General features: G+C 34.6%; 3 protein-coding genes and 1 long non-coding RNA gene across 5 annotated transcripts in view; 1 reads left to right on the top strand and 3 right to left on the bottom strand.

Annotated features, from left to right (window-relative positions):
• The window catches only part of LOC125659301 (ras-related GTP-binding protein A), a 13,426-nt gene extending 6,580 nt beyond the window's left edge, over nt 1-6,846 (bottom strand). The window contains exons 1-4 of the mRNA XM_048890925.2: nt 6,703-6,846; nt 4,348-4,447; nt 1,839-1,905; nt 242-464 (exon numbers count right to left, since the gene is read on the bottom strand). Of these exons, the coding sequence (XP_048746882.1) occupies nt 242-464; nt 1,839-1,905; nt 4,348-4,447; nt 6,703-6,735 (423 nt within the window). The 5' untranslated portion in view covers nt 6,736-6,846. The remainder of the gene's footprint in view (nt 1-241; nt 465-1,838; nt 1,906-4,347; nt 4,448-6,702) is intronic.
• A 135-nt stretch (nt 6,847-6,981) lies between these two features.
• The window catches only part of LOC125659300 (pseudouridine-5'-phosphatase-like), a 32,738-nt gene continuing 14,564 nt past the window's right edge, over nt 6,982-25,155 (top strand). Inside the window, exons 1-4 of one of the 2 annotated variants that reach the window (XM_048890924.2) lie at nt 6,982-7,145; nt 9,097-9,213; nt 10,381-10,548; nt 11,399-11,605. In XM_048890924.2, the coding sequence (XP_048746881.1) occupies nt 9,156-9,213; nt 10,381-10,548; nt 11,399-11,605 (433 nt within the window). In that variant the 5' untranslated portion in view covers nt 6,982-7,145; nt 9,097-9,155. Of the gene's footprint in view, nt 7,146-7,283; nt 7,492-9,096; nt 9,214-10,380; nt 10,549-11,398; nt 11,606-25,155 lie in introns of those variants that run through there. The other variant, XM_056149316.1, reaches the window with a different exon arrangement.
• Nucleotides 17,784-17,992, bottom strand: LOC130050169 (uncharacterized). Its single transcript, XR_008798575.1, has 2 exons — nt 17,898-17,992; nt 17,784-17,856 (listed from the first exon to the last, which is right to left on the bottom strand). It is a non-coding gene; the product is annotated as an uncharacterized LOC130050169 (long non-coding RNA).
• LOC125659302 (ankyrin repeat domain-containing protein 39-like) lies at nt 20,587-24,316 on the bottom strand. Its single transcript, XM_048890926.2, has 4 exons — nt 23,874-24,316; nt 23,469-23,672; nt 21,889-22,092; nt 20,587-21,635 (listed from the first exon to the last, which is right to left on the bottom strand). Exons 1-4 carry the CDS (start codon nt 23,913-23,915, stop codon nt 21,477-21,479), a joined length of 609 nt encoding a protein of 202 aa, XP_048746883.1. The 5' UTR covers nt 23,916-24,316; the 3' UTR covers nt 20,587-21,476.

Here is a 25,155-nt window from a genome sequence, read left to right as displayed (position 1 = left end):
AAGGGCTACAAATTTAGGCCTATGCTCGGCGCTTATGACCATTGCGCAGTGAGGATTATTTAATGGTTCCTTGCTTCAGTCTTCTATTCTATATAAATTCTATTGCTTGATTGTATTCAGTGCAACTTGATTTCATGATGTGACCCAGTGAAAATATGAAACTGAACTAAATACAAAACTAAGCCTTTATACAATACTTCAAATCTAGCAACTACTCCAAAAAGATTACAAGGATTCTAACCATATCCCTCTGATCGTCCTGCACGAGGTCCATTTTATGGACCAGACAGAAGACCTTGGCGTCGGGCGAGTTCTGTAAAATGGCCTCCAGACAGGATTGATAGTAATGCATATCCTTTTCCAGCTCACGGCTCTCAACATCAAACACGTAAATTAGGACCTCAACATTTCGGAAAATGTTGTCTCTCTGGCTGGCAAAATAGTTCTCCATGAAGGCTTCTTGCCTGTAAATAAAATGGAGAAATAAATAAGTTGAAAGGTACTTTTTATGGGAAGTACAATGTAGCATTTAAACTCTTCATAACTTAATATTTCATCCACTGTATTAATGAACATGACTACATGTATACACCTGTAACATGAAATACTAAATATTTACTTTCAATGAATCTTTTCTCCTCTATTTCTTTTGAAATTGACATTACTTTCATCATACAATGAATGCATGTTTGTTGCAAACTAGTTCGATCCAGTTTTTTTTAGTACCACCTGTCTGCGTAATCATTACCAAATATAGTGTCATCATTACAAAGGTTGCATTGGTTGTTCTGTTTAACATACAGAATAGGTCTAGTTTATATATTTAAAACATCCATAAAGATACAAATATAAACAATAAAATGTCTTTCTTTGTTGTTTCATCAGGTGATGAAGGTAGCAATCATTACAATTTTTTTTTTTGCATATATAACCTGCTTTACATGATGAAACAACAAAGAAAGCATTGTTTTTAAAAATAAACAGTCTGTTTTAATTGTGGTAACTGGTAATATTTTCGTCCTGTAAAATATGATAAAACTATGCAGTGTTGCTCTGAACAAGTGATGCATGTTCTTTCAAACATTGAAGAAAAAGGAATTCATGTTTCCCCAAATACATGTACATTTCCTCCTACATAATAACATTCAAATATAATTTACCTCGGAGTATTTATTTCCTCTGTATGTCCATTCTTCAGTAACACATTATTATTATATACAGTCAAACCTCATTATCTCAAACTCTATGGGACTAAAAAAAACTTTATATCAGAGGATTCGTGATATTGAGGGTAAAATACTTATCAAGAATATTAAGTAGCTGGAACTTCTGAATCACTTCGACATATCCATGTTATTCGAGATACTGAAGTTCAACTGTATTTGGCATAATAATTCATCAATCAAAGTTATGATTATTATAAAAACCACACAACAGTTATAAACTGGTGACAATTTATGTCCAGATTAAATGCATGTATATACATATCATTTGATTGCTGAGATTGGTCCTGGCAGATTTAGAATTACTTTTGCTAGTTCTAGGTGTTTAAAGTTTTAATCACTTGCAGCATGAAATAGTTGAAATTTTCATCCACTAACAAAATCAGGTTGAATGTGTTAATTTCAACCATTCATGCTACAATTAATGATAAAAAATTTGGTCAAAGTACATGTAACACTCAAATTAAACAGACGCTAGTACATGCATCTCATGAAATCACAAGTAAATTTTCTATCCTTAATTAATACGGCAAACATCCATCACACACAATTCGGCCATTGTGAAAGAACTTCAGCACTTATTCCTTCTAACTGACAGTTATAGAATTAGCTTACCCTCCACAATCCCAGAGATTTAGGACTAGATTTCCAAGAAAGCGCACATGTGAATGTTCCACATCAACTGCAAAGAGAATTGTCAATGTAGTCCAGAGTTCCGAAGTGTATTGATATTTTGTCAATTATGTCATGAATTCTTTTACCAACAAAGTTTAATGTAATAACAAAACAATTATATTGACTGATTAACAGGAAATATGCCCACCTGTCAGAGATCATTAATAATTATACTAACTGAACAAGAGGTACTGTGAGCAATGCTCACTAAGAATACCCCCCGCTTACCCCAATCTCCCAAAGGGTGTTGGTAATAGGTATAAACTACCTCTTTTCTGAGTGTAAAAAACAAATGGCATGACAAACCTTGGGTATTCTCGTTTGTAGGGAGAAATGGATTATCTAGGAACACAGCATCTCCATGCGATGAAAAAAGCCGTTAAAGAATTTAAATGGAAACCATATTGCTACTTCGATGTCCAGTGCATGTGACCTTTGACCTTTTGACCCCAAAATCGATAGGGAACATCTTCATCCCATGGGTAGTCCATATGTATGATATGGTGACTGTAGGTGGAAAGGATAACGCTTTAGAGCCCGGAAACCATATTGCTACTTCGATGTCCAGTGCACTTGACCTTTGACCTTTTGACCCCAAAATCGATAGGGAACATCTTCATCCCATGGGTAGTCCATATATAGGATATGGTGACGGTAGGTGGAAAGGATAATGCTTTAGAGCCCAGAAACCATTGCGTCTACAGACGGACGGACGGACAGACGGACAACCCGATTCCAGTATACCCCAGTTGCGGGGGGTATAATAATATATAAATATTGCATGTAGTTGAGGGTAACATTGAAAATTTTCACCCCGAGAAAACCATTGTCAACTGAGGCATAGCCGAGGTTGACAATGGTTTCTCGAGGGGTGAAAATTTCAATGTTACCCTCAACTACATGCAATATTTGTTTTATTATACTGAATGTTATGTAAACAGGAAAGCAGAAAAACTTACGTCTGTTGACATTTGATCAATCATTGTCATGCGATATTTCGTATATCGATGCGGGTATTCCCGTTTATTACAAACGCTCAAATGACGTCGTCTAACAATCTACGGCGAACCGTATGCGCATAAATTTGACACATGTGATGATTTTTTATAATATCACCCGTTGTTAAGTACTGTTACCCGTTGCTAGATATTATCACCCTGGGGCGCGTGCTTTCTGTTCTCAGAGGGTAACAATATGTTTTTTCAAATGCTTCTCGACCAATCAGATTCGAGTATTTTACATGAAAGTATAATAACAGAAAATATGCCCACGTGTCAGATCATTTCACAATATTCTATCAAATACCTTTTTTTATTATTACATATCTATCATTTTCTATTTACATGTATAATTAATTCTAGAAGTGTACATTTCATTCATTTTCAAAATGTTTACTTCTATTATATTACTTTGTTGATGCTTTATGGGTCACAAGGCATGAAGCAAATAGGTAACATAAAAATAATTTCTAAACAAATATGATGAAATAAATGTGTTCAAAATAGTCCTAGGGCTTTGCAGTGCAAGTTTGTATGGCACTATAAAAAACATATCATATAAATCTGCAACACAAGTAGTGCTTATTCAGTCAAATTTACTTATTTCACTTGTAACTGAAAGGATATGATTACAACAAAGGTACATGCTTGTTTGATAATCTGCCCGTTTCGAGATATGTTCAAGTTATTTCCCTTTGAAGAACTCTCGTACAGAGTAAGGCACGAAACAACTTGTTTACATGCGGGAGTGGGACGAATATTCATCACTGCATATAAGTAAATGTACTCAGTATATTTCTCATATGCTGTTTCATCACCTGAATTCAACTGATACACAAACTAAGTAAATGAAAATTTGTATTCAGGGAGTAATTATAAATACTTGGAATTCTTGTTATATCACGTAATTTCGTTGATCGTAGGTTATTAATCATATCCAGAATTTTACTTTCAAATATGATATTGTTTTTATGTTTCTACTTTAGTAAAACATTCTTTCGATAGTATTTTGTATTTCCTACATTTTACACATTTAAAGAGAAGCCGCTTTTAATACATATTATCGTCTTCCTCACTGACTGTAGGTTCATTCTGTTCCACTTAGGCACTCAAATCCCTACTAAATGTACCTCCTACACAGGAGAACTCCTATCTTGAAACTTGCGTATATGTATTAAAAACATGCAGTGACAGCTTATACATGTTAGAATCAGATTTGCATCTCCCTTTGGCCTTTACCAAGAAGTGTTAATGTATCAGGTTTGGTTATAAATGATTCTGAATCAGTAGTTTTGCAAAAGAGTAAGCATTGTCGAACAGACGAAAATGTGAAAATAAGCCAGAGTAAGCATTGACGAACAGAATGTGAAAATAAGTCAAAGAGCACGGAATAAATGTTACAAAATATCAAACTCTGATCAAAGATTTGAGCTGCATAAAAATGGACTTACTCGTTGCTCCCAGTCTGCGGGTGTCTCTTGCAATATAGTTGGCGAAAATAATGGATCGCATACTGGTTTTTCCAGATCCACTCTTACCCATCAAAAGCACCTTTCAAGTAAATTAGTTAACAGTTACATTTAATTCATATTCTCAGAAATGGCAATCATTATACATACAGTGACTATTTTGATCTGTATATCATACATGTATGTATAAAAGTATTCATACCATTCCCAAGTGGTGACCATGTTCAGTTGACATTTAGACTACAAAAACAGTGTTAAATGCTAGTTGTACTACAGTATGCACTCTGAATGTATCTTACTATCTGGGATTTCTAAATCTATGGTCTTCTAATCAAACACCTAACACCCTAATCTCATTTTCATCAGTGTTCGAAATTAACCATAAACCGAGTCTATGTCAAATGACAACGGTCTATGCCAATTTTAATTGGGATAAACCAAATTGTCTATGCCGATTATTTAGATTTAAAGAAAAAGAGTTTAATCCCAAAAGTCGACGTCTGATAAACGTTATGAGGAAAGGAGGACATTGTTATGGAAATGGAAAGAAAAATGATGCTTTCTAAGTACATTAGAAGTAAATAGGAATGTTTTAAATTTGTGTTATTTTTTTCAATGTTGCGGTCTATGCCAATTCGAGGTCTATGACCTCTATGTCATCTTGTTTTGGCATAGACCTGTGGTCTATACCAAGTTTTAAACCAATTTCGAACACTGTATCATTTGGTATATTACATATAGTGACCTATTCAGACCTATGTCTTTGTGTGAGTGACTGGCACAGTCTCATCTAATACAAAATGGAGCAACTGTAAGCGAGGAATTGCACTCTCATCATACAATTGGAACATATCACTAGGCCTAAACGTTTGTTCCCCGGAAAAAGTGGAGTGATGTACCAATTGATTTAAATCTCTTCAGCAAATCTGATGGCCTGTATCCATGTGCATGCAAGTTAAATAGAGTGTTCTATCAATAAAGTGATAATGTCCTACGGATTCGGTTTAATGATAGAATGCGTTCCATATACCCGCAGTGTAGCAAAATAAAAAATGCACTAAATGCATGTTTCGGTATAATCATGTCACATATCATTAATATACAACCAAAAATGTTACCTTCACAACTAACTTGCCATTAATTCCACTTTAATTAGCATAGAAAGAGAACTAAAACCTAAGAGTTTTGCTGTGTACAGCTTCCATTTTACCGGAACTTGTCATTGCGTAAGCAAACAGCTCCCAAATATGGAGATATGGCCTTTTATGAAAAATGTACTACGGTCTTTACTAAGCCGTTATTTTACAGGGAAATTAACTTACAGCTTTCAATAAACATTGGAAATTAATAAATATATAAAGTTAAGATAAGTCAACATTGCAGCATCAGATCAAATTAATATGAAGGTTTTATATTCTTCTTTTGATGAAAATTGCTTTCATTAGGCCCGAATGAAGAAAATTAACCAGATTGCATTGGAAAACACATATCTTTTCCCTTTAGCACTACAGAAATTATTTCTGCCTGTTCGCTATTCATTTTTTCATGGTATTTCTGTGTCCACTTCACATTGTACTCTTTATCTTCAAGCTCTGTGCAAAAGGTAAGTTTCACAGTTTCCCATATATGGAAGTGGGCGGTTCTTCATTGAGCATTCGTTTTGAAAAACAGTAGGGTGTTCCGATAATAGTGTCAAATAAAATGGCAATCAATTTGAATCGAGAAGTGACATTTCAGAGTGTTCAGTTTACAATATTATTTTACATATTTTTACAATGTTAAGGACTTCAGAATTATCAATGAGGTTAGTTGTATTCAAATTTAGCTTCATATTTATGCGTTAATATTCTTTGGTGATTTTAAAATCGGTTTGGAGCAATTCTTTAATTTTCTGCTACATTATGGGTATATGGGAGGCATTCTAACTGTGGTAAGGGCCTGTCCCGAGACACAGTTAGATTATTCTAACTACATGCAAGTAAACAATGATGCGCATTTTGTGAAAAGTCCTGGACATCTGACTTGAGGAATCCTGAACCCAAGTTCCTATCATAATTAAGTTAAAGTCTTAAGCAATTTTTAAATAAACAAATTATCTCTCTCTTTCTCTCTCTCTCTCTCTCTCTCTCTCTCTCTCTCTCTGTAAAACAGAGACTGGCTATCACAATTGTATTCACTGCTAAATGTAATGTTCAATTTTTACGTCTAAAATTAGATGTGCACGAGTATAAATCTTCAGAACTTCACCAGAGATAATTCGGACCATCTACGACCAAATCACAGATACATTTACAATATCGTTAAGGAATCGATGTATAGACAGAAACAGACAATTACCTTTTTCTTCATTTTCGTCGGTGCCTTAGACATGACTAAACGTTTTCAAGTGAAAGAAAACAGAACTGTCTAACAAAAGTGACGCAAAACTGTCAACACATACTTGCATCACATGATATTCACTGCAGAAAAAAAAAAATAAGGGAGGAAGTTAAAATCAAATTAATTATTCATCAAAATATAACTGAATCAACACAAAAATAATAAGAATATAGGCATGATAAACCTAACGAATTATTTTTTTCTTCAAGTTATAGAAAGTTATAGGAACGCGGTGAATATTGTTTAGGCCATATTGCATTGTTTACTTCCGCACTTTCCTGTCCGAATATTAACCAGTTGTTAACAGGCGAAAACTGTTGATGAGACCACGATTTGCAGAGTTTTATTTCAGTTGAAAGATGCAGCGTATTGACCTTGTATCCATTGCATAATATCATATGGTAAATGAAATAAAGTTGTTCTAGTAGATTAGGATGATGCACTTACAGTCATCTGACATCACTCATCCACACCAAACGCAGGTGTCGGATCATTTGATCTGGTGATGCTGGTTCATTTTAATGTCAGATACATTTTTTTTTTTTTTTTTTTTTATAAATTAATGATTTTCACAAAGTCATTCAGGAATGTGAAAATATTGCGTAGTCTCATGTAAACTAAATACAATTGAGGTTCTTCCTAAATACAATATATATACATGTTATAATATAGTATAATGAGGTATATTGATATTGACAATCATAGGGCCTTATACAATGCAATTAATACTAAGGGACAGAGTGCGAGGTAAGAAAAAATATTTATATATTCCTCCTTGTATTCAATGCATGGGTTCAAGTTGCATACCACCTGTAAGGTCATTGCTTAGTATTAAAAGTATTTCCCCAGTACAGTGAAGTCGCCAATTACGAGTCGTGTTAAAGGTTCTTTTGTTCATATTTTTCAAAACCGTTTGATTTAAATTTTCAGAAATATATGTATGAAAGAACTGTTTATAAGTTATCCAACCATTGTATTGTTTTCAAATTTGATTCATGCAAAAAATATTTACGGTGATAATTTAATACGTACGGCCCAAGATCTCTGGAGTGAGTTACAAAGCATTTTCGCTTTTTCCGTGTTATGTGATTTCAGAGACTTGCATTATGAAGGGAGAGTCTTGAAGCACCATGTCCATTATTGAGAAGCATTAAGTAAAATTTATGTAGATCAATGAATATATAAACAAACACACATAGTAACAGTTTGGATATAACAACCAGTTACACATTAAAAGGAGAAAAATTAAATTTAAAAGAGCAATAATAAAGATTATTAAGAAACAAAACAAAGGTGATTTGATATATTTGGAAACTCTTGTAGAATATGCACCTGGAAAAAAAAATACTGAAAATTTTATTTTATTTTAAATAATATAAAAAGTCAAGAGTGTTTGTAAGTTGTGCTTTCTGAATTAAGTTGATTTCCCATATATTTTGAATTTTTAAAATATCGGTTAAAATTTTGGCACTGAGTAGAAAATCTTTCCATTATTGAATAATGTACATACATGAATTGTATATTTGATAAAGAGAGATTATAAGTCAATGCCAGGCATCCCTCATGGTATGGGTTATAGTGGTCAAAGTTATTCAATATGAATTACAAAATATTTACTTTTCCTCATCCATTTCCCAACTTATATCACAAAAAATAATCAAAGTTGGAAACAACATGACTGGATTGTGCATGTATAATCATTTCTACATGTATATGCTTACACTAACCCTTACCCTTAATTGTTAGGGTTAGTGGTCTGCTGTATAATTGTGAGATTGAAATTAGAAACAGTTGCATAGGGATTCTTGCACAAAATGCCCTTAATTTTTAAACCAAAGTGCATCTGTCAATTGCAATTTTGGGAGATAGATAGAATAGCAGTTTGTCTTATTCATTTCTTTTCATTACAACTAGTAATTCGACTGTTACTTTCGGGCTGAAATGATTCACCAAAATAGCAACACAGTTCAATTTAATAATGGCATCCAATAACGGTCAGACTGATTATGTCAGCTTCAAGTCTGACGAAAAAAATAATTAACTTAATCAGTTTAATCTACAGAACCAACAGGCATCTTACTGTTTGGCAGTTTGGAGACATTTTGGTTTTAAAATTATGACTGAATCTTCATAATTTCATTTTTCTTCAAAAAAGTTTCTAAGTTATAATTGGTTTCTTGTATAAAATGTATCGTAATGAAAATATTGAATTGTGGCATAATTATTGCAATACCTATCGTATCGTGAAAGGGGCGTATCGTTTCAGTCTTATATTACTTCATAACTCTGCTTGTTTGTTTAATATATGTATATTGATGACAGAATTTAACAATTTCCTCCTCTGTTTTTCAGATTTGATATCTGTCAATAATTGGTAATTACAACATTGAAAGAAATTTAGACACTGAAAGATGTGGGGCACTGTGACAGCACTTCTCTGTTTAATCAACATTCTTCCACAGGCCCAAGGTAAGCTGGTTTTGACAATGTTTTACTGCTGTAATAATCAACATTATTTTTATGGAATTGATTTCCCCTAATCATTCACATGGATTAGGCCAATTCAACTTAATTAGTAGATTATCATCCGGGGTCACAAAAAAATATGGGGCGGGTGGGAGGATTTTATTTTTTAATTTTCATTTCCCGAGAGAAAAAAATTAATGACAAAGGCATCACACAAAGTGTTAATTAAGTTGATAGTCAAAGAATTCTTGGTAGAAGATATAAAACCAACTTTCTGTGACTCTAATCACTCACTCATGTCAATGGGAAGCAAGTTTGTTTGAAATTGTAAATTTGCAAAAATTAAAACAATCGGGGTGGGCCCTTTTTTGAGGGACAGGCAGGGATCATAATCTACTAATTTTAATTGGCCTTGGGTAAAAATTCATTGCTTATATTTGTCACTTTTCTCCTGGCTCAATTCCTCTCTTGATTCGAAATGTTGCCCTATATCAATTGTCAAAGAAAGTGAAACTGGATACTGCAGGAAGTGATTTGTGTCTACAGAATTTGTTTTTTAAACAACTCAAGAGTTTTTTCCTTCAAAAACTCTTCAGTATGCCCTGATAATCCCCCTCCTCCACTGAGTCCCACAGTAGACAACTGCTGTACATCTCTTCAAAATTACTGTATACCTAGGGAAATATGCCTTTCCGGCTTTCGTAAAAGTTACTGCCAGTTTGTGGAAAAAGCTATTGTGATGTCATTTATTTTATGCCTGACTTCAGCAGGTTATTAAACGTCGGCTTGAATGTTGATCAGAATGTGTCATTCAGATTTCTAGTTGTGAAAGAAATGAAATATTGAGTTATTACTCTTATTACTCTTTCAATAGTGAGTAAATGATAAAGAAAATGTGTGTTCTTCAATAGACAGCTCCACAGGTGCATATGAATATCTCACATAGAATTCTGGAAAAACAAATCTTATGCAGAAGGTAAAAGTGGATCAGCCATTAAGAATGTCAAAGTTTATCTGTAAATTTCACTAAAAATGTATATTATAAAACAAGCTTCAAGCTTGAGGATAAGATTGACAGAGGAAGCTTATAACCCATTCCAGTTTCACTCACAGGAAATAAAAACAAATACATGTACAACTCCCCCTTGATATGATTTTGTGTTGATCTAGGATCCTCCTGGAAAGATGTGTTTGCGGAAAATCAAAGGTGGCACGGATACTATTACTACGGCACACAGAAGTATAAGTGCAGCATGAGCATTTACCATGTGGAGAAAGAAGGGTTGGGGACGGTGTATGCTGGCTTTACAGACCCCGACACAAGCATAGAGTTAGAAGGTATATATATATATATATATATATATATATATATATACTGTATATACATGTGTATATCTTGTAAAAGCACAGTGTCACACATTTTTCAAGGTCAAATTATAGAAAATTCTTCCACAGATTTATAATTGATAACTCACATTAAATACCCAACAAAGCATCATGATTATATGGTACTGTCTAGAAGACCTTGCATTTGGGTGCCATTCCCACTTGAACATGTTGAAAAGACCTGTTCTTTATGAATGCATAATGTAGAATAACATGGAAGTAATGGTCTCTGTTAGTATTTCTCTTCTGGGTTTTGAAATCCTTTCAATAAATGACTACATTGTTTATACGCAACTAGTCTAAGTCATATATACTTGACGTAACCTGTGCTTAGCTTAGCATCTGCTCGGTACATGACACAAATAATCTAAGTTATTATAATGTTTTATTGAAAAGGAAAGCACATCCTAAAATGTTCAGGGAGAAAATTCTGTCGCCATGTGGACGAGGTGATTTTTAATATCTAATTGCCCACAGCAAATATTACTCACATTGGTAAGTGGTTTTCCACAAGCCTGTTGTGACCAATAGAAATCCTGTAGTTAAGCATTGTAAACATTAAAAATGGTAAAATGAAAATAGAAAATTTTCATCCTCAAATCGTGTCCATGTGGCAGTTATTTCTCTGAATTACTGATATAAAACTTTTGGCCATTATTTTGTATTTACAAAACAAATTGCCATTCAGTTGGAATCAGACTTATATATTTACTGGGGCTTCACTGTATGAATAAGAGTTGCAGATGTAAGGGATGCATGCTTATTTTATTTAAATCATATATATGTACATTGGATTTTGTAGGAGGACATCTTCTGAATGCACCAAATTTCACCATTCAGTTCAGCAAGGCTACAGTTTACATGGCTACTAGTAATCGTATCCCACCAAACGGAGAATTCGAAATCACCGGAAAACTTGTCCAATCGACCACCGGATGGAATTATCACGCCCATATTACGAAACCAATCAAGAACTTATTTAGTAATTTCACTCTCACAACACTAGAAGGTAGGCATGTTTCTGGAATTATCACGCCCATATTACAAAACCAATTAATAATTTATTTTAGTAATTTCACTCTCACAACATTAGAAGGTATACATGTTTTAGTACGAGTCATAAAGATAGTAGTAATATGCTTGCTTGTTGTACACCATGACTGGGCATGTATATGGTTGTATCCACGATACTGGTGTGCTCCTCCAGAAATTTTTTCTAAGATAAGAAGTAAAATCATGCATTCTGAGGGTTCTCTATCATGAAGTAATCCTTTGATATCTCATGTCTATTGATTGGCCATGTCATGGTACATGTATAAGCTCTCACAAAGTGTCTTGTCTTTTGATTGGCCATGTCATGGTACATGTATAAGCTCTCACAAAGTGTCTTGTCTTTTGATTGGCTGTATCATGATACATGTATAAGCTATCACAAAGTGTCTTGTCTTTTGATTGGCTGTGTCATGATACATGTATAAGCTATCACAAAGTGTCATGTCTTTTGATTGGCCATGTCATGATACATGTATAAGCTATCACAAATTGTCATGTCTATTGATTGGCCATGTCATGGTACATGTATAAGCTATCACAAAGTGTCTTGTCTTTTGATTGGTCGTGTCATGGTACATGTATAAGCTATCACAAAGTGTCTTGTCTTTTGATTGGCGGTGTCATGATACATGTATATGCCATCACAAAGTGTCTTGTCTTTTGATTGGCCATGTCACGGTACATTTTTAAACTATCACAGAGTGTCTTGTCTTTTGATTGGCCATGTCATCATGGTACACGTATAAGCTCTCACAAAGTGTCTTGTCTTTTGATTGGCCATGTCATGGTACATGTATAAGCTATCACAAAGTGTCTTGTCTTTTGATTGGCCATGTCACGGTACATTTTTAGCTCACCTGAGCTGAAAGCTCAAGTGAGCTTTTCTGATCACCCATATTCCGGCGTCCGTCCGTCCGTCCGTCCATCTGTCCGTCCGTCTGTCCGTCCGTCTGTCCGTCCATCCGTAAACTTTTCACATTTTCAACTTCTTCTCAACAACCACTGGGCCAATTTCAATCAAAGTTGGCACAAAACATCCTTAGGTAAAGGGAATTCTAAATTGTTAAAATAAAGGGCCAGGCCATCTTCCAAGGGGAGATAATCAAGAAAAGGTAAAAATAGGGTAGGGTCATTAAAAAATCTTCTTCTCAAGAACCACTGGGCCAGAAAAGATGAAATTTATAGATAAGCTTTAATTATTAGGTAGTGCAGATTCTAAATTGTTAAAATCATGGCCCCTCGGGGTCAGATGGGGCCACAATAGGGGATCAAAGTTTTACATACAAATATATAGGGAAAATCTTTAAAAATCTTCTTCTCAAGAACCACTGAGCCAGAAAAGCTGAGATTTATATGAAAGCTTTCTTATATAATGCAGATTTTAAATTGTTAAAATCATGGCCCCCAGGGGTCGGATGGGGCCACAATAGGGGATCAAAGTTTTACATACAAATGTATAGGGAAAATCTTTAAAAATCTTCTTCTAAAGAACCACTGAGCCAGAAAAGCTGAGATTTATATGAAAGCTTCCTTATATAATGCAGATTCTAAATTGTTAAAATCATGGCCTTCGGGGGTCGGATGGGGCCACAATAGGGGATCAAAGTTTTACATACAAATATATAGGGAAAATCTTTAAAAATCTTCTTCTCAAGAACCACTGAGCCAGAAAAGCTGAGATTTATATGAAAGCTTCCTGATATAGTACAGATTCTAAATTTTTAAAATCATGGCCCCCGGGGGTCGGATGGGGCCACAATAGGGGGGGTCAAAGTTTTACATACAAATATATAGGAAAAATCTTTAAAAATCTTCTTCCCAAGAACCACTGAGCCAGAAAAGCTGAGATTTATATGAAAGCTTCCTGATATAGTACAGATTCTAAATTGTTAAAATCATGGCCCCCGGGGATCGGATGGGGCCACAATAGGGGGTCAAAGTTTGTTTTTTTTTGTTGTTTGGGTTTTTTTTTTCGGGTTTTTTTTTTTTTTGATATAGTGCAGATTCAAGTTTGTTAAAATCATGGACCCCGGGGATTGGATGGGGCCTCAAGGGGGGCATCAAAGTTTTACATACAAATTTATAGGAAAAATCTTTTAAAATCTTCTTCTCAAGAACCACTGAGTCAGAAAAGCTGAGGTTTATATGAAAGCTTCCTGATATAGTGCAGATTATAAATTGTTAAGATCATGGCCCCCTGGGGTCGGATGGGGCCACAATAGGGGATCACAGTTTTACATACAAATATATAGGAAAAATCTTTAAAAATCTTCTTCCCAGAACCACTAAGCCAGAAAAGCTGAGATTTATATGAAAGCTTTCTGATATAGTGCAGATTCAGGTTTGTTAAAATCATGCCCCCCTGGAGTAGGATGGGGCCACAATAGGGGATCAAAGTTTTACATACAAATATATAGGGAAAATCTTTAAAAATCTTCTTCTCAAGAACCATTGGGCCAAAGAAGTTCACATTTACATGAAAGCTTTCTGACATAGTGTAGATTCAAGTTTGCAAAAACCATGGCCTCCAGGGGTAGGTTTGGGGCCATAATAGGGACTACGGTTTTACATGCAAATAGATATGGAAAATCTTCTGATATGGACTAAGGTGACTCAGGTGAGCGATGTGGTCCATGGGCCTCTTGTTAAACTATAACAGAGTGTCTTGTCTTTTGATTGGCCATGTCATGGTACATGTATAAGCTATCACAAAGTGTCTTGTCTTTTGATTGGCCATGTCACGGTACATGTATAAGCTATCACAAAGTGTCTTGTCTTTTGATTGGCCATGTCATGGTACATGTATAAGCCATCATGGTACATGGATAAGCTATCACAAAGTGTCTTGTCTTTTGATTGACCATGCCATGATACATGTATAAACTATCACAAAGTGTCTTGTCTTTTGATTGGCCATGTCATGATACATGTATAAGCTATCACAAAGTGTCTTGTCTTTTGATTGGCGGTGTCATGATACATGTATAAGCTATCACAAAGTGTCTTGTCTTTTGATTGACGGTGTCATGATACATGTATATGCCATCACAAAGTGTCTTGTCTTTTGATTGGCTGTGTCACGGTACATGTATAAGCCATCACAAAGTGTCTTGTCTATTGATTGGCCATGTCATGATATATGTATAAGCTATCACAAAGTGTCTTGTCTTTTGATTGGCCATGTCATGATACATGTATAACCTTTCCCATTTACATCCACTTGTCTGTAAAGCTTTCTCATGTCCAGGTCATAACTCACACTGCGAGGCTTGGGACTATCAAACTTAGTCAGTTGATGCATATTTACGGCAAGTCACTATGGCCTCATTCTGGAATTACTCAAATCATGTCTTTGCGCCATCGAACTTGGTCAGTTAATGCATGTTAGGAGGAAAGGTTTGTTGCAAACTTTTTGGAATTCTATGGTAAAACATATACAAATTGCGTCTGGATCATATCTTTCACATTGTGAAGCTTAGAGGATCATCAAACTTGACCTTGCAGATTATGCATATTGAGGGGAGTTGTGTCACGACTTAGAAGTACAGAAGGTTTTGAATTGCAATTTACGTGTTACTGCTTCTGTTCAAGCATTGAAACATAGATATGCATCATGCTCATTTAGTTCCAGACAGGCATATTACATACAGATACCCTAGTGATGTAATCAGACATATTACATATAGGTACCCTAGTGATGTACTCAGACAGATATATAACATACAGGTACCCTAGTGATGTAATCAGACAGATATATTACATACAGGTACCCTAGTGATGTACTCAGACAGATATATTACATACAGGTACCCTAGTGATGTACTCAGACAGACATATTACATACAGGTACCCTAGTGATGTACTCAGACAGACATATTACATACAGGTACCCTAGTGATGTACTCAGACAGACATATTACATACAGGTACCCTAGTGATGTAATCAGACATATTACATACAGGTACCCTAGTGATGTACTCAGACAGACATATTACATACAGGTACCCTAGTGATGTACTCAGACAGACATATTACATACAGGTACCCTAGTGATGTACTCAGACAGACATATTACATACAGGTACCCTAGTGATGTACTCAGACAGACATATTACATACAGGTACCCTAGTGATGTAATCAAACAGATATATTACATACAGGTACCCTAGTGATGTACTCAGACAGATATATTACATACAGGTACCCTAGTGATGTACTCAGACAGACATATTACATACAGGTACCCTAGTGATGTACTCAGACAGATATATTACATACAGGTACCCTAGTGATGTAATCAGACATATTACATATAGGTACCCTAGTGATGTACTCAGACAGACATATTACATACAGGTACCCTAGTGATGTACTCAGACAGACATATTACATACAGGTACCCTAGTGATGTAATCAGACAGACATATTACATACAGGTACCCTAGTGATGTAATCAGACAGACATATTACATACAGGTACCCTAGTGATGTAATCAGACAGACATATTACATACAGGTACCCTAGTGATGTACTTAGACATATTACATACAGGTACCCTAGTGATGTACTTAGACATATTACATACAGGTACCCTAGTGATGTAATCAGACAGACATATTACATACAGGTACCCTAGTGATGTACTCAGACAGATATATTACATACAGGTACCCTAGTGATGTACTCAGACATATTACATACAGGTACCCTAGTGATGTACTCAGACATATTACATACAGGTACCCTAGTGATGTACTCAGACAGACATATTACATACAGGTACCCTAGTGATGTACTCAGACATATTACATACAGGTACCCTAGTGATGTAATCAGACAGACATTTTACATACAGGTACCCTAGTGATGTACTCTATTTGTTTTCATATTTCTTTGTATGATGTATTATAACATAATATGCCTATACACACACCCTGTTGAATCTCCCTTTGGCTTTCTCAATGAATATCATTGAAAAGAAAGTTTCTAATGAGTTCTCTGCTCTCTACATGGGCTTGTAATAAACATTGTAGAAATATTATTTCACAAATGCCAGGGCCAAACTAAAGTCAAAATGATCGTGTATTATTGGAGCATTTGGGGAAAAAATTCAAAAACAAATTTCTAACCTTTCCATGGATACACAGTGTATCACCTGATATCATTTGTTTGTATATAAGTCTGGCTGTGTGTATATACATGTACATCATACTCATAAACTAGCGGCAAATGGGATTACAGAATCTAACAAAGATTGACATTTCACACATTAAAATGCTTCAATCTGGATACATTAGTTCAAGGCAAATGAAATGTCCTGATGTAGAAGAGCGCGCAAGAAATGAATATGCAAAGTATAGGGTACCAGGAAATATCCAGTAGCTGAAGTGTCTAGAAATGTTTGCATACAATAGGAGGTAAATGAAGCCTGACTGTAAAAATACATCAAAATTATTATAATCAGAATGTATATTTTATATATTGCAGTATCCCCCCCTCTAACTAAAGAGAAGGACCAGTCCCTACAGATTGGGCTCACCGTTGGACTGTCCGCGTTACTCGTTATCATTGGGATAGGCATTTTTGTGGGACTAGTTGTTTGGGGAGTGCGGAAAGGTTATATACGACATGTAGCAGCCAACTACAAAAATTTCAAAAATTCAGCACCCAAGTTTAATGTCAAAGAGGGTAATGTGCATATGTAAGCACATTTACAACATATTCTTGCATCTGATTTTTCCCACTGATGTGAAATATTTGTGAACTAAATCACATGATGTGATTTGCTGTGTAACTTATTAGAAAACATTGTGTTTTGAAAGAAACTTCTATGCTTATAAATTTACACCTTGTGTCAACTTTCAATAAACTTCCGGATGTGGGTGAACCCTTTCTAATCCGACATGCTCTGGAAGATTCTTTTGATATTGGATTGGACAGGAGGTCGGATTACACAGAATGTCGGATTACATAGTGTAAAGAACATGAGGGAGAAAGAGAATTGGGAATGACAGCAGGGTCGGAATTCATAGTGAAATGGAGTACACAGGTGGAGGATTAAACAGATTTTACTGTACCTTATTAAAGTCAGAACTACCTTATAACAGGAATTTTCTGTACCTTATTAAAGTCGGAACGTGCGTATAACAGGGATTTACTGTACCTTATTCGAGTCAGAACGTCCGTATAAAGGATTTACTGTACCTTATTAAAGTCAGAACGTCCGTATAAAGGATTTACTGTACCTTATTAAAGTCAGAACGTCCGTGTAACAGGCATTTCTGTGGTTGTCCAGTGTTTTCAGACAATAAAAATTCCGCAAAAATTACATATATCGATACAAATAGGTATAGATAGACATTATAATCTACTGCAGAAATTGGAAACACAATAGATTTTGTTACCTTTTAGGGATCAGATCGCACAAATTTCTAGCCACAGAAAATACCTGTTATACAGTAATTCAACTTCTATGAATGCCAGTTGTGAGGTATACCTTGATATGTTTGTAAGAGTGCATAATTATTTGTAAGGTTAATTTTTGTTGGATTTGGAGTGCATTATTTGTATGGTTAACTTTTGTTATGTTTGTAAGAGTGTATAATTATTTGTAAGGTTAACTTTTGTAAGGTTTGTAAGAGTGTATAATTATTTGTAAGGTTAACTTTTGTTAGGTTTGTAAAAGTATAATTATTTGTATAAAGGTTAACTTTTGTTAGGTTTGTAAAAGTATAATTATTTGTATAAAGGTTAACTTTTGTTAGGTTTGTAAGAGTATAATTATTTGTAAGGTTAACTTTTGTTATGTTTGTAAGAGTGCATAATTATTTTTAAGGTAAACTCTTCTTGTCGGGTTTCTTCGGTACGGTTTCATTTGTTTTTTTATTGGTGTGAAATGTGCCATTTGATCTACAAAACATATCATATACATAATCATTTTATTTGATAATCATTGTGTTGTGATGCTGATGTACAATATGTTGCTTGTGATTATTAACACAAGATACATTCCGTGATTTAATCTGTTGCAAATTTTGCGCAAGATTCAAAACATATGAACATGTAATGTTTCTTAAGTTTTGGGCAATCATTAATCATATCACTTTTTTGGCACATTTGTGATGGTTCAATACAATATTTGGACTTGTTGGTTTCTGAGATTGAGTACCAGTATTTTGACTGGTTGTGTAGTATATTAGCATTGTCTGTAATATTCATACTTGGATAATACTGGTGCATGATGAATTTTCCATCAATGACCGAAAAGACTTCACCCTTTTCATGCTGCTGTACATTCTGTTAAAACGTTTCTGCAGAACCGAGATGATTTCAGTTTGAGCTGATGATCCTAGCAGATGTCTGAATCCCTCCATTTTTAATTTAAAATCAAATCTAGCTTCATTTCCATCCAAAATTCAATTGCAGCATCTTAACATGTTAAAAACCTTGTTTGTTGTGTTTTCAAGTAGCATATATATTCTGTATATTTTATTAATTAAAGAAACTCATCAATAACCGTCCTTTATCTCTAAAATAGGTTCTGATAATTTGTATATGAATAGGATATGGATTTTTTCAAACTTTGAATGTTTACATGCATTTACCACAAACTAGATTAATTTTGTGACCATACAACTACTCTCAATATGTTTTTTAACACTTGAACCATATATTCATCTGTAAACAGTAAATTTGTTACATTCTTTATAATATCATAGACCTTTTATAATAACATAAAAACCATTTCTTACTAATTTATTATCAGTGGGTATGTACTTCGTCTTTTATGTAAATCTGTGTACATTTACATGTATAATCAAGATTTTTTTATCATGTCTTTGAAAGATTCTTTTTTTTTTTTGCACTTGACCTTTCTCTGGTATACACTCATTGATGTAATATGATTTATTGCAATACCATTAATCCTCAATAACAAGTCTATTCTATAATATCTACCCTAATAAAGTACAGTCCCAGTAAAAATGTGTTTCACATATCGTAGGAGTCCGTGTTTCACATATCGCTGGAGTCCACGGGTTTTCTCTCCGTTAATGCAAGTGGAATGGAGAGAAACCTTGTGGGTTCTGATGATGCGTTTCACAGTGCAAGAATAGATTCTTAGAATTATTTATTTGCTGATTCTTACTTCTAATTAGGGCACTGATATGTATATATAAATTGCAGAAAGCTTTTGAAACTAAGTATTATTTTTTTTTTTTTGTTGGTTACCTAAAATACTCTCCCATTGAACATTAAAATTCCTTTTCATAGAAATCAAAACACTTATCCTGTAGTGCATGAATATATATATTATTTCTATGTCCAGTATACTGAAATTAATTTTTTTTTCCCTATAAATTAAAATTCAGAAAAACAGGAGTACAGTATGTAATTTTTCTCTTTGACAGTTTAAATCTTGGACCTCTGGGCTGTATCTTTTTATATTATTATTACACTTTGATGTATCAATGTAATGTTGTTTTTTTAAGATGAAGGATACCATTATTATTATATTATACACAATAATGAATGTACAGTGCTCCCTCTATATAATGCAGACTTGAGCAGGGGTGGCATTATAACAGGGGCAATATATGGAGGGAGCACTGTAAGCATACTTTTAGCAAGTGCGAGGTTGTGTCGTAATGTTCTATATATTTTACATGCATACATATCATTTTACGCAATGCAATAATTGTGTTGAATTCTGTACAGATATTAAGGTAGCTCCATCTTCATGTGACTTAAAAATATTAATGGTTGAAAGTGGAAAAACTATTAATTTCCACTCAATATAGTATAATTTAATTAATGACCGAAGAAAATGTGTATGTTGCCACCGTTTTTAAGATGGTAGACCAACAAAAACAGAAGTATAAGTCAACATCAGAAAATAACACAGTTTTGTAAAACAGAATAAAAATAGATAAAAACTTGTTTGCATGACATGTTTTTAATGTCAACAGTAAAAAAAACCTGCAATATTGTAATTTATAAATATGTACAAATCAATTGTGAATATTAGGAAAACCATAGCATATTAGACATACAGTAGAGGAAATACCAGCATAGTAGTTATTGCCCTTGACATTTTTTTTTCATAAATAATGGAAAATATTAACTTTTTCATTATCAATAGTTTTATATCTGATTTTTTATTTTATCCTGTGAATAAAATTAACTTATGACATCACATGAGGATCGATATACCTTAAGACAGTTTTATTTTGTATGAGTCTTTCCTTTTTCAATAAAAAGCAGACAAAAGTTGTCTTTTTTTGTTATTGTTTTTATACATGCATAAACCGCGTTAACCTGGTTTTATAAATGGACCAATGCATTGTTTTATTTCTGTATAATTTTCTACCGTATTAAGATTTTAATAGGAAATTTCGTATTTAAAACAAAGTTCATTGTTTCATAATGATATGTCCACTAAACCACACTGTAACAAGCATGTACCCGGGCATCTATTGAATTACAATTAAGGTCGATCTTTTGATCTCACTTATTTTGCTTCTGGTGTGTAAATGTTATTACTCCCTCTAGAACTTGTTCTACATTTTGTTGAGATCTTAACTAACATGATGTTGTGTTCTATTGAAATGTGGAAATGGTCAATTTCAGTAGGGACTCGTGGACCTTAGTCTGTTGTACAGAGGAAATGGTAGATTTCAACAGGTATGCTGAGAGCCTGAAACTTTGGTCTGTTGCGAGGGAAGATGGTCAATTTCAACTGGGATTCTGAGGCCTTGGTCTGTTGTAGAAGGGGAAATGATTCTTGGACCTTTAATAGTTTGTTGCACTTGGGAAGGTGGTCGATTTCAAAAGGGATTCTGGGGCTTTAGTCTGTTGTACATTTGACTATTCTGGTCCTTCACATATGACACGGGACACTGTCCTTTGTTGTCTTTTATGAGTAAACACTCTGGAACCTTTTCAACAAGCAGATCTATTATGTCACTTCTCTCCATTTCCACTGCCTGTAAAAAAAAAATGAATATATTGGTTTCAGAAAATTAAAGTTTTAAGGTGGACCATTCTCTTGATCATCAAACTAGAAATGGACTATATAAACTTATACCTAAGTGTGTAGTGAATTTTGTTATTTAAATCTATATTTCGAATAAAAGCTATTCTTGTGGTTTGACTATGGAACTGATTTTAAATGGTCTTAGAATTATGAACACCATAAAAGTTATAATACAAAAACTTCACAGATAAAACATGGAGTACCTTATGAAGTGCAGTTTTTCCGTCACAATCCTGTGCAGATGGACTTGCCCCTCCCCGTAATAATAATTGTACAATCTCTGTGTTTCCCCTATATGCAGCTCTATGAAGGGGAGTAACTCCTGATTTGGTAACACAATTCACATCTGCCCCAGATTTTAGTAGCAGTTCACAGATACTTAGGTGATTATTTCTACTGGCATAATGCTGAAATCAAAAACTGACCACACATCACACAGACAACATACAAGTAGCTTTATATAGACATAATGATATCAGAGTTATAGCCCCTTTTGGAAATTAAAATACATGACGATTAAAACCACCATATAAACCATCGTCGCAAACCACAGGTTATTGTTTCATTCTATTTCACAATTGTGAAATAGAATGAAACAATACCCCATGGTTTGCAACAATGCATATAAACATGCACAAGATACCTGAGTTATCAAATATAAATCAATCGGATTAAAATACAGATCTCTCAAATACCGCACTCAGATCTGTATTTTAATCTGATAGTATAGAAATATACACATGGTAGCAATGAGCATACACTAAAAAGTACCTGTATTTATAATAAAACTACATGCTTACACAGAGTACAAGAATAAAAAAGTTTAGTCACTCAGCCAATTAACCAGTAGAACTTTATTGAAGCCATGAATTTTCTTAGATAACTTCCAATGGAGCATTACTGCATTGATAAATGTTTGCAGATGTTTTGTCAAGTAACCGGAAAGGGAGAAAATGCAATGGACCAGACTCCAGGGATTTGAACCCTGGCCCTCGATCTAAATCTTGGAACAGGTTGGGAACACTTCCCCTATAGCGAGATATTCTCGCTAAAACGCGATTATCCCTCTTTAGCGAGAAATAAACATTACCATAAACAGGAGTTTTGGCGTCTTTATTGACAATAATGGCAAATCCCGTGCAACGCTGAATAAGTGCGATACGCACTCAACATGATGCGAATTGTTTCTATGAAATTGACAACATAGTAATGAAATTGCATATCAAAGTTGCTGGGTAAGACTAGGGAAGCAGTCTAAAATCCAATACACATCATGAGTGTTTTTGTTTTGATTCGTATATTTGCAGAAGTATCAAACATTTTAGCAATTTTTCTTCTTTTCACGTGAATCGAATCACAAAAAGATGTACTCCGCGGGTGTTTTTCTCTGTTGTACGCGATATATTTATTCTCGCTAGAGAGGGATAATCGCGTTTTAGCGAGAATATCTCGCTATAGGGGAAGTGTTCCCAACCTGTTGAAGGTTTTCTACCAACTGAGCTATCTGGCCAATGGCGATTGAACCCGGCTAACTACTACAATCACAGGTGTAGGCGGAAAATAATTTTTTTGAAATAAAATTTTGAGGCTATGTCAAAGTACAGGGAAATTTGTACAGTAAGTCATAGGTTTTCTTATTAATCGATCTCATCCCCCCCCCCCCCCCCCCCCAAAGAGCTACAGTTCTGCACTTAAAAAGATCCATATGACACCTGGTAAGAATAACGGATAAGGAGAGTGTCAAAGCAAAATGAACACCAGAAATGTCAAACAGCGTATTTACCAGTGCGGTGTATCCAGAGCTGTCCTTTATGTTTACGTTCTCCCCTTTATCTAATCGTTTACGTACTTCCGCATAATCTCCAGACAAGGCGTATGACCATATACCTCTCTCAAATTCCATCTCATCCATGGTTTGATGGACTGATGGAGCACCAGAAGAGTGGGCACTGCAGTCATGTGCATGACCGTGAGAGAAATTGTTCATCTTAATGACAAAATGAAAGTAGAAGAGATGGATGCCGAACCCGATTTTTTTAAATTATGTCTCGTTTAATCCAAACATATTAAAAAGTGTATATATTAGATGAATTCTGTAAAGTCAACCTTTATACAAAAAAATATTTTTTCATTGCAGTTATGTAAAAATGCAAGAAAAAAAAGAAAAGAATAATTATCAAATAATTACCTCGGGATCGACATCCCAGTCTTCGAAAATGTCTGCGCCCATTACACCGGTCACACACGTCGTTTTTGACGTCGATGGAGTTTTAATAGGTATGGCTATGTTGATCTTGCACTGTTTGCGATGTAATATGTCTTATGACGTGACCGTGTTTGAGGGCGAAGCAAAAAATATTGGCATTAGTATCTAGATCCATAACACAGAGTTCCCGAAACGCGCCGGTCCATCGGGCATCCCCGATAAATTTTGAATGGGGCCGGCAAAATCCAAATTTTATCGGTCAAAATGTCCGGCAGATTTTATGGACTATTTTGAAATTTAAAAACATCTGAACAAATATAACTAAATGTAATAGTCATTTTATTAGTTACAAAAAATAACTATTAATTAAAAGTGGAGGGAAAAGCCAAACAAACGCGTAGTTTTATTTTTTTAATCCGGATAAATTCGCGGGTTCTTTTTTTACACACGTACCACAATTTCCTATTGGAGTTGACCAACATTGGGCATGTGGCCGATAAAGTGGAATTCGGGTGCCACATGTACTAAAAGAAAAGAAAAAGACGGTCAGAAAGACAATGATGGGGATAAAGGAAGTAAGAGGGAAAGAAAATTCCACAAGAAATGGCTAGATGATTGGAAATGGCTGGTCTATGATGGATATATGATGTTTTGCAAAAAAAGTACGTATTACACAATACCTATATTACAACACAAGTAACAACATTTATATTTTAAACTTTGTATATAACAATGCCAAAAGTTTATTATTTCTGTGGAAATTGCTTTCTGTCTGGTTTTAAGATATGGAAATAAGCTGAACACTGTTAAGTGGACACATGTTTGGAATTGCTTTTCTGACATGGGCATCCAGGACATTCTAACTGTTATGGACTTACTGCGTACACTCCCTGCCACTTCTGTTGTCAATGAGGCCTCCTTCAACCAGATGAAAATGACCAAGACAAACAGGAGACAGCGTTTGAGTAACAAGCACCTTGATGATTGCATGGTTATTCAGCTGGAGTCGACTGATATTTTGAACTTTGATCCAACAGAAGCAATTAATAAATGGATGGTAATTATAACATGTATTGTAATAGTTTAATTTTTGTTTTATTCGGTAGTTTGGATTTTAATCACGTATATATATATGATAATGAACATATTTTGTAGACATCAAGTAAGCAGCCAAGAAGATTGACCTACGCTAGATCTACTTGCAACAAGAACAGCGAACAACAAGACGAAGACATTATGATTCAGGAAGTGACACAGGATGAGG

The sequence above is a fragment of the Ostrea edulis genome, chromosome 9 (genome assembly GCF_947568905.1).
Source record: "Ostrea edulis chromosome 9, xbOstEdul1.1, whole genome shotgun sequence".
In the NCBI taxonomy this organism is placed as follows: Eukaryota; Metazoa; Mollusca; class Bivalvia; order Ostreida; family Ostreidae; genus Ostrea; species Ostrea edulis.
The sequence above is the reverse complement of the archived record's forward strand: the minus strand, read 5'-3'. Positions and strand labels throughout refer to the sequence as shown.

Excerpts from the sequence above, each read along its gene's own strand:
- LOC125659302 (XM_048890926.2), bottom strand. The coding sequence starts at position 23,915 with ATGGGCGCAGACATTTTCGAAGACTGGGATGTCGATCCCGAG. Across the intron at positions 23,673-23,873 it reads ACTGGGATGTCGATCCCGAG|ATGAACAATTTCTCTCACGG; the intron begins GTAATTATTTGA and ends TTTGTCATTAAG. Across the intron at positions 22,093-23,468 it reads GCTCTGGATACACCGCACTG|CATTATGCCAGTAGAAATAA; the intron begins GTAAATACGCTG and ends TTTTGATTTCAG.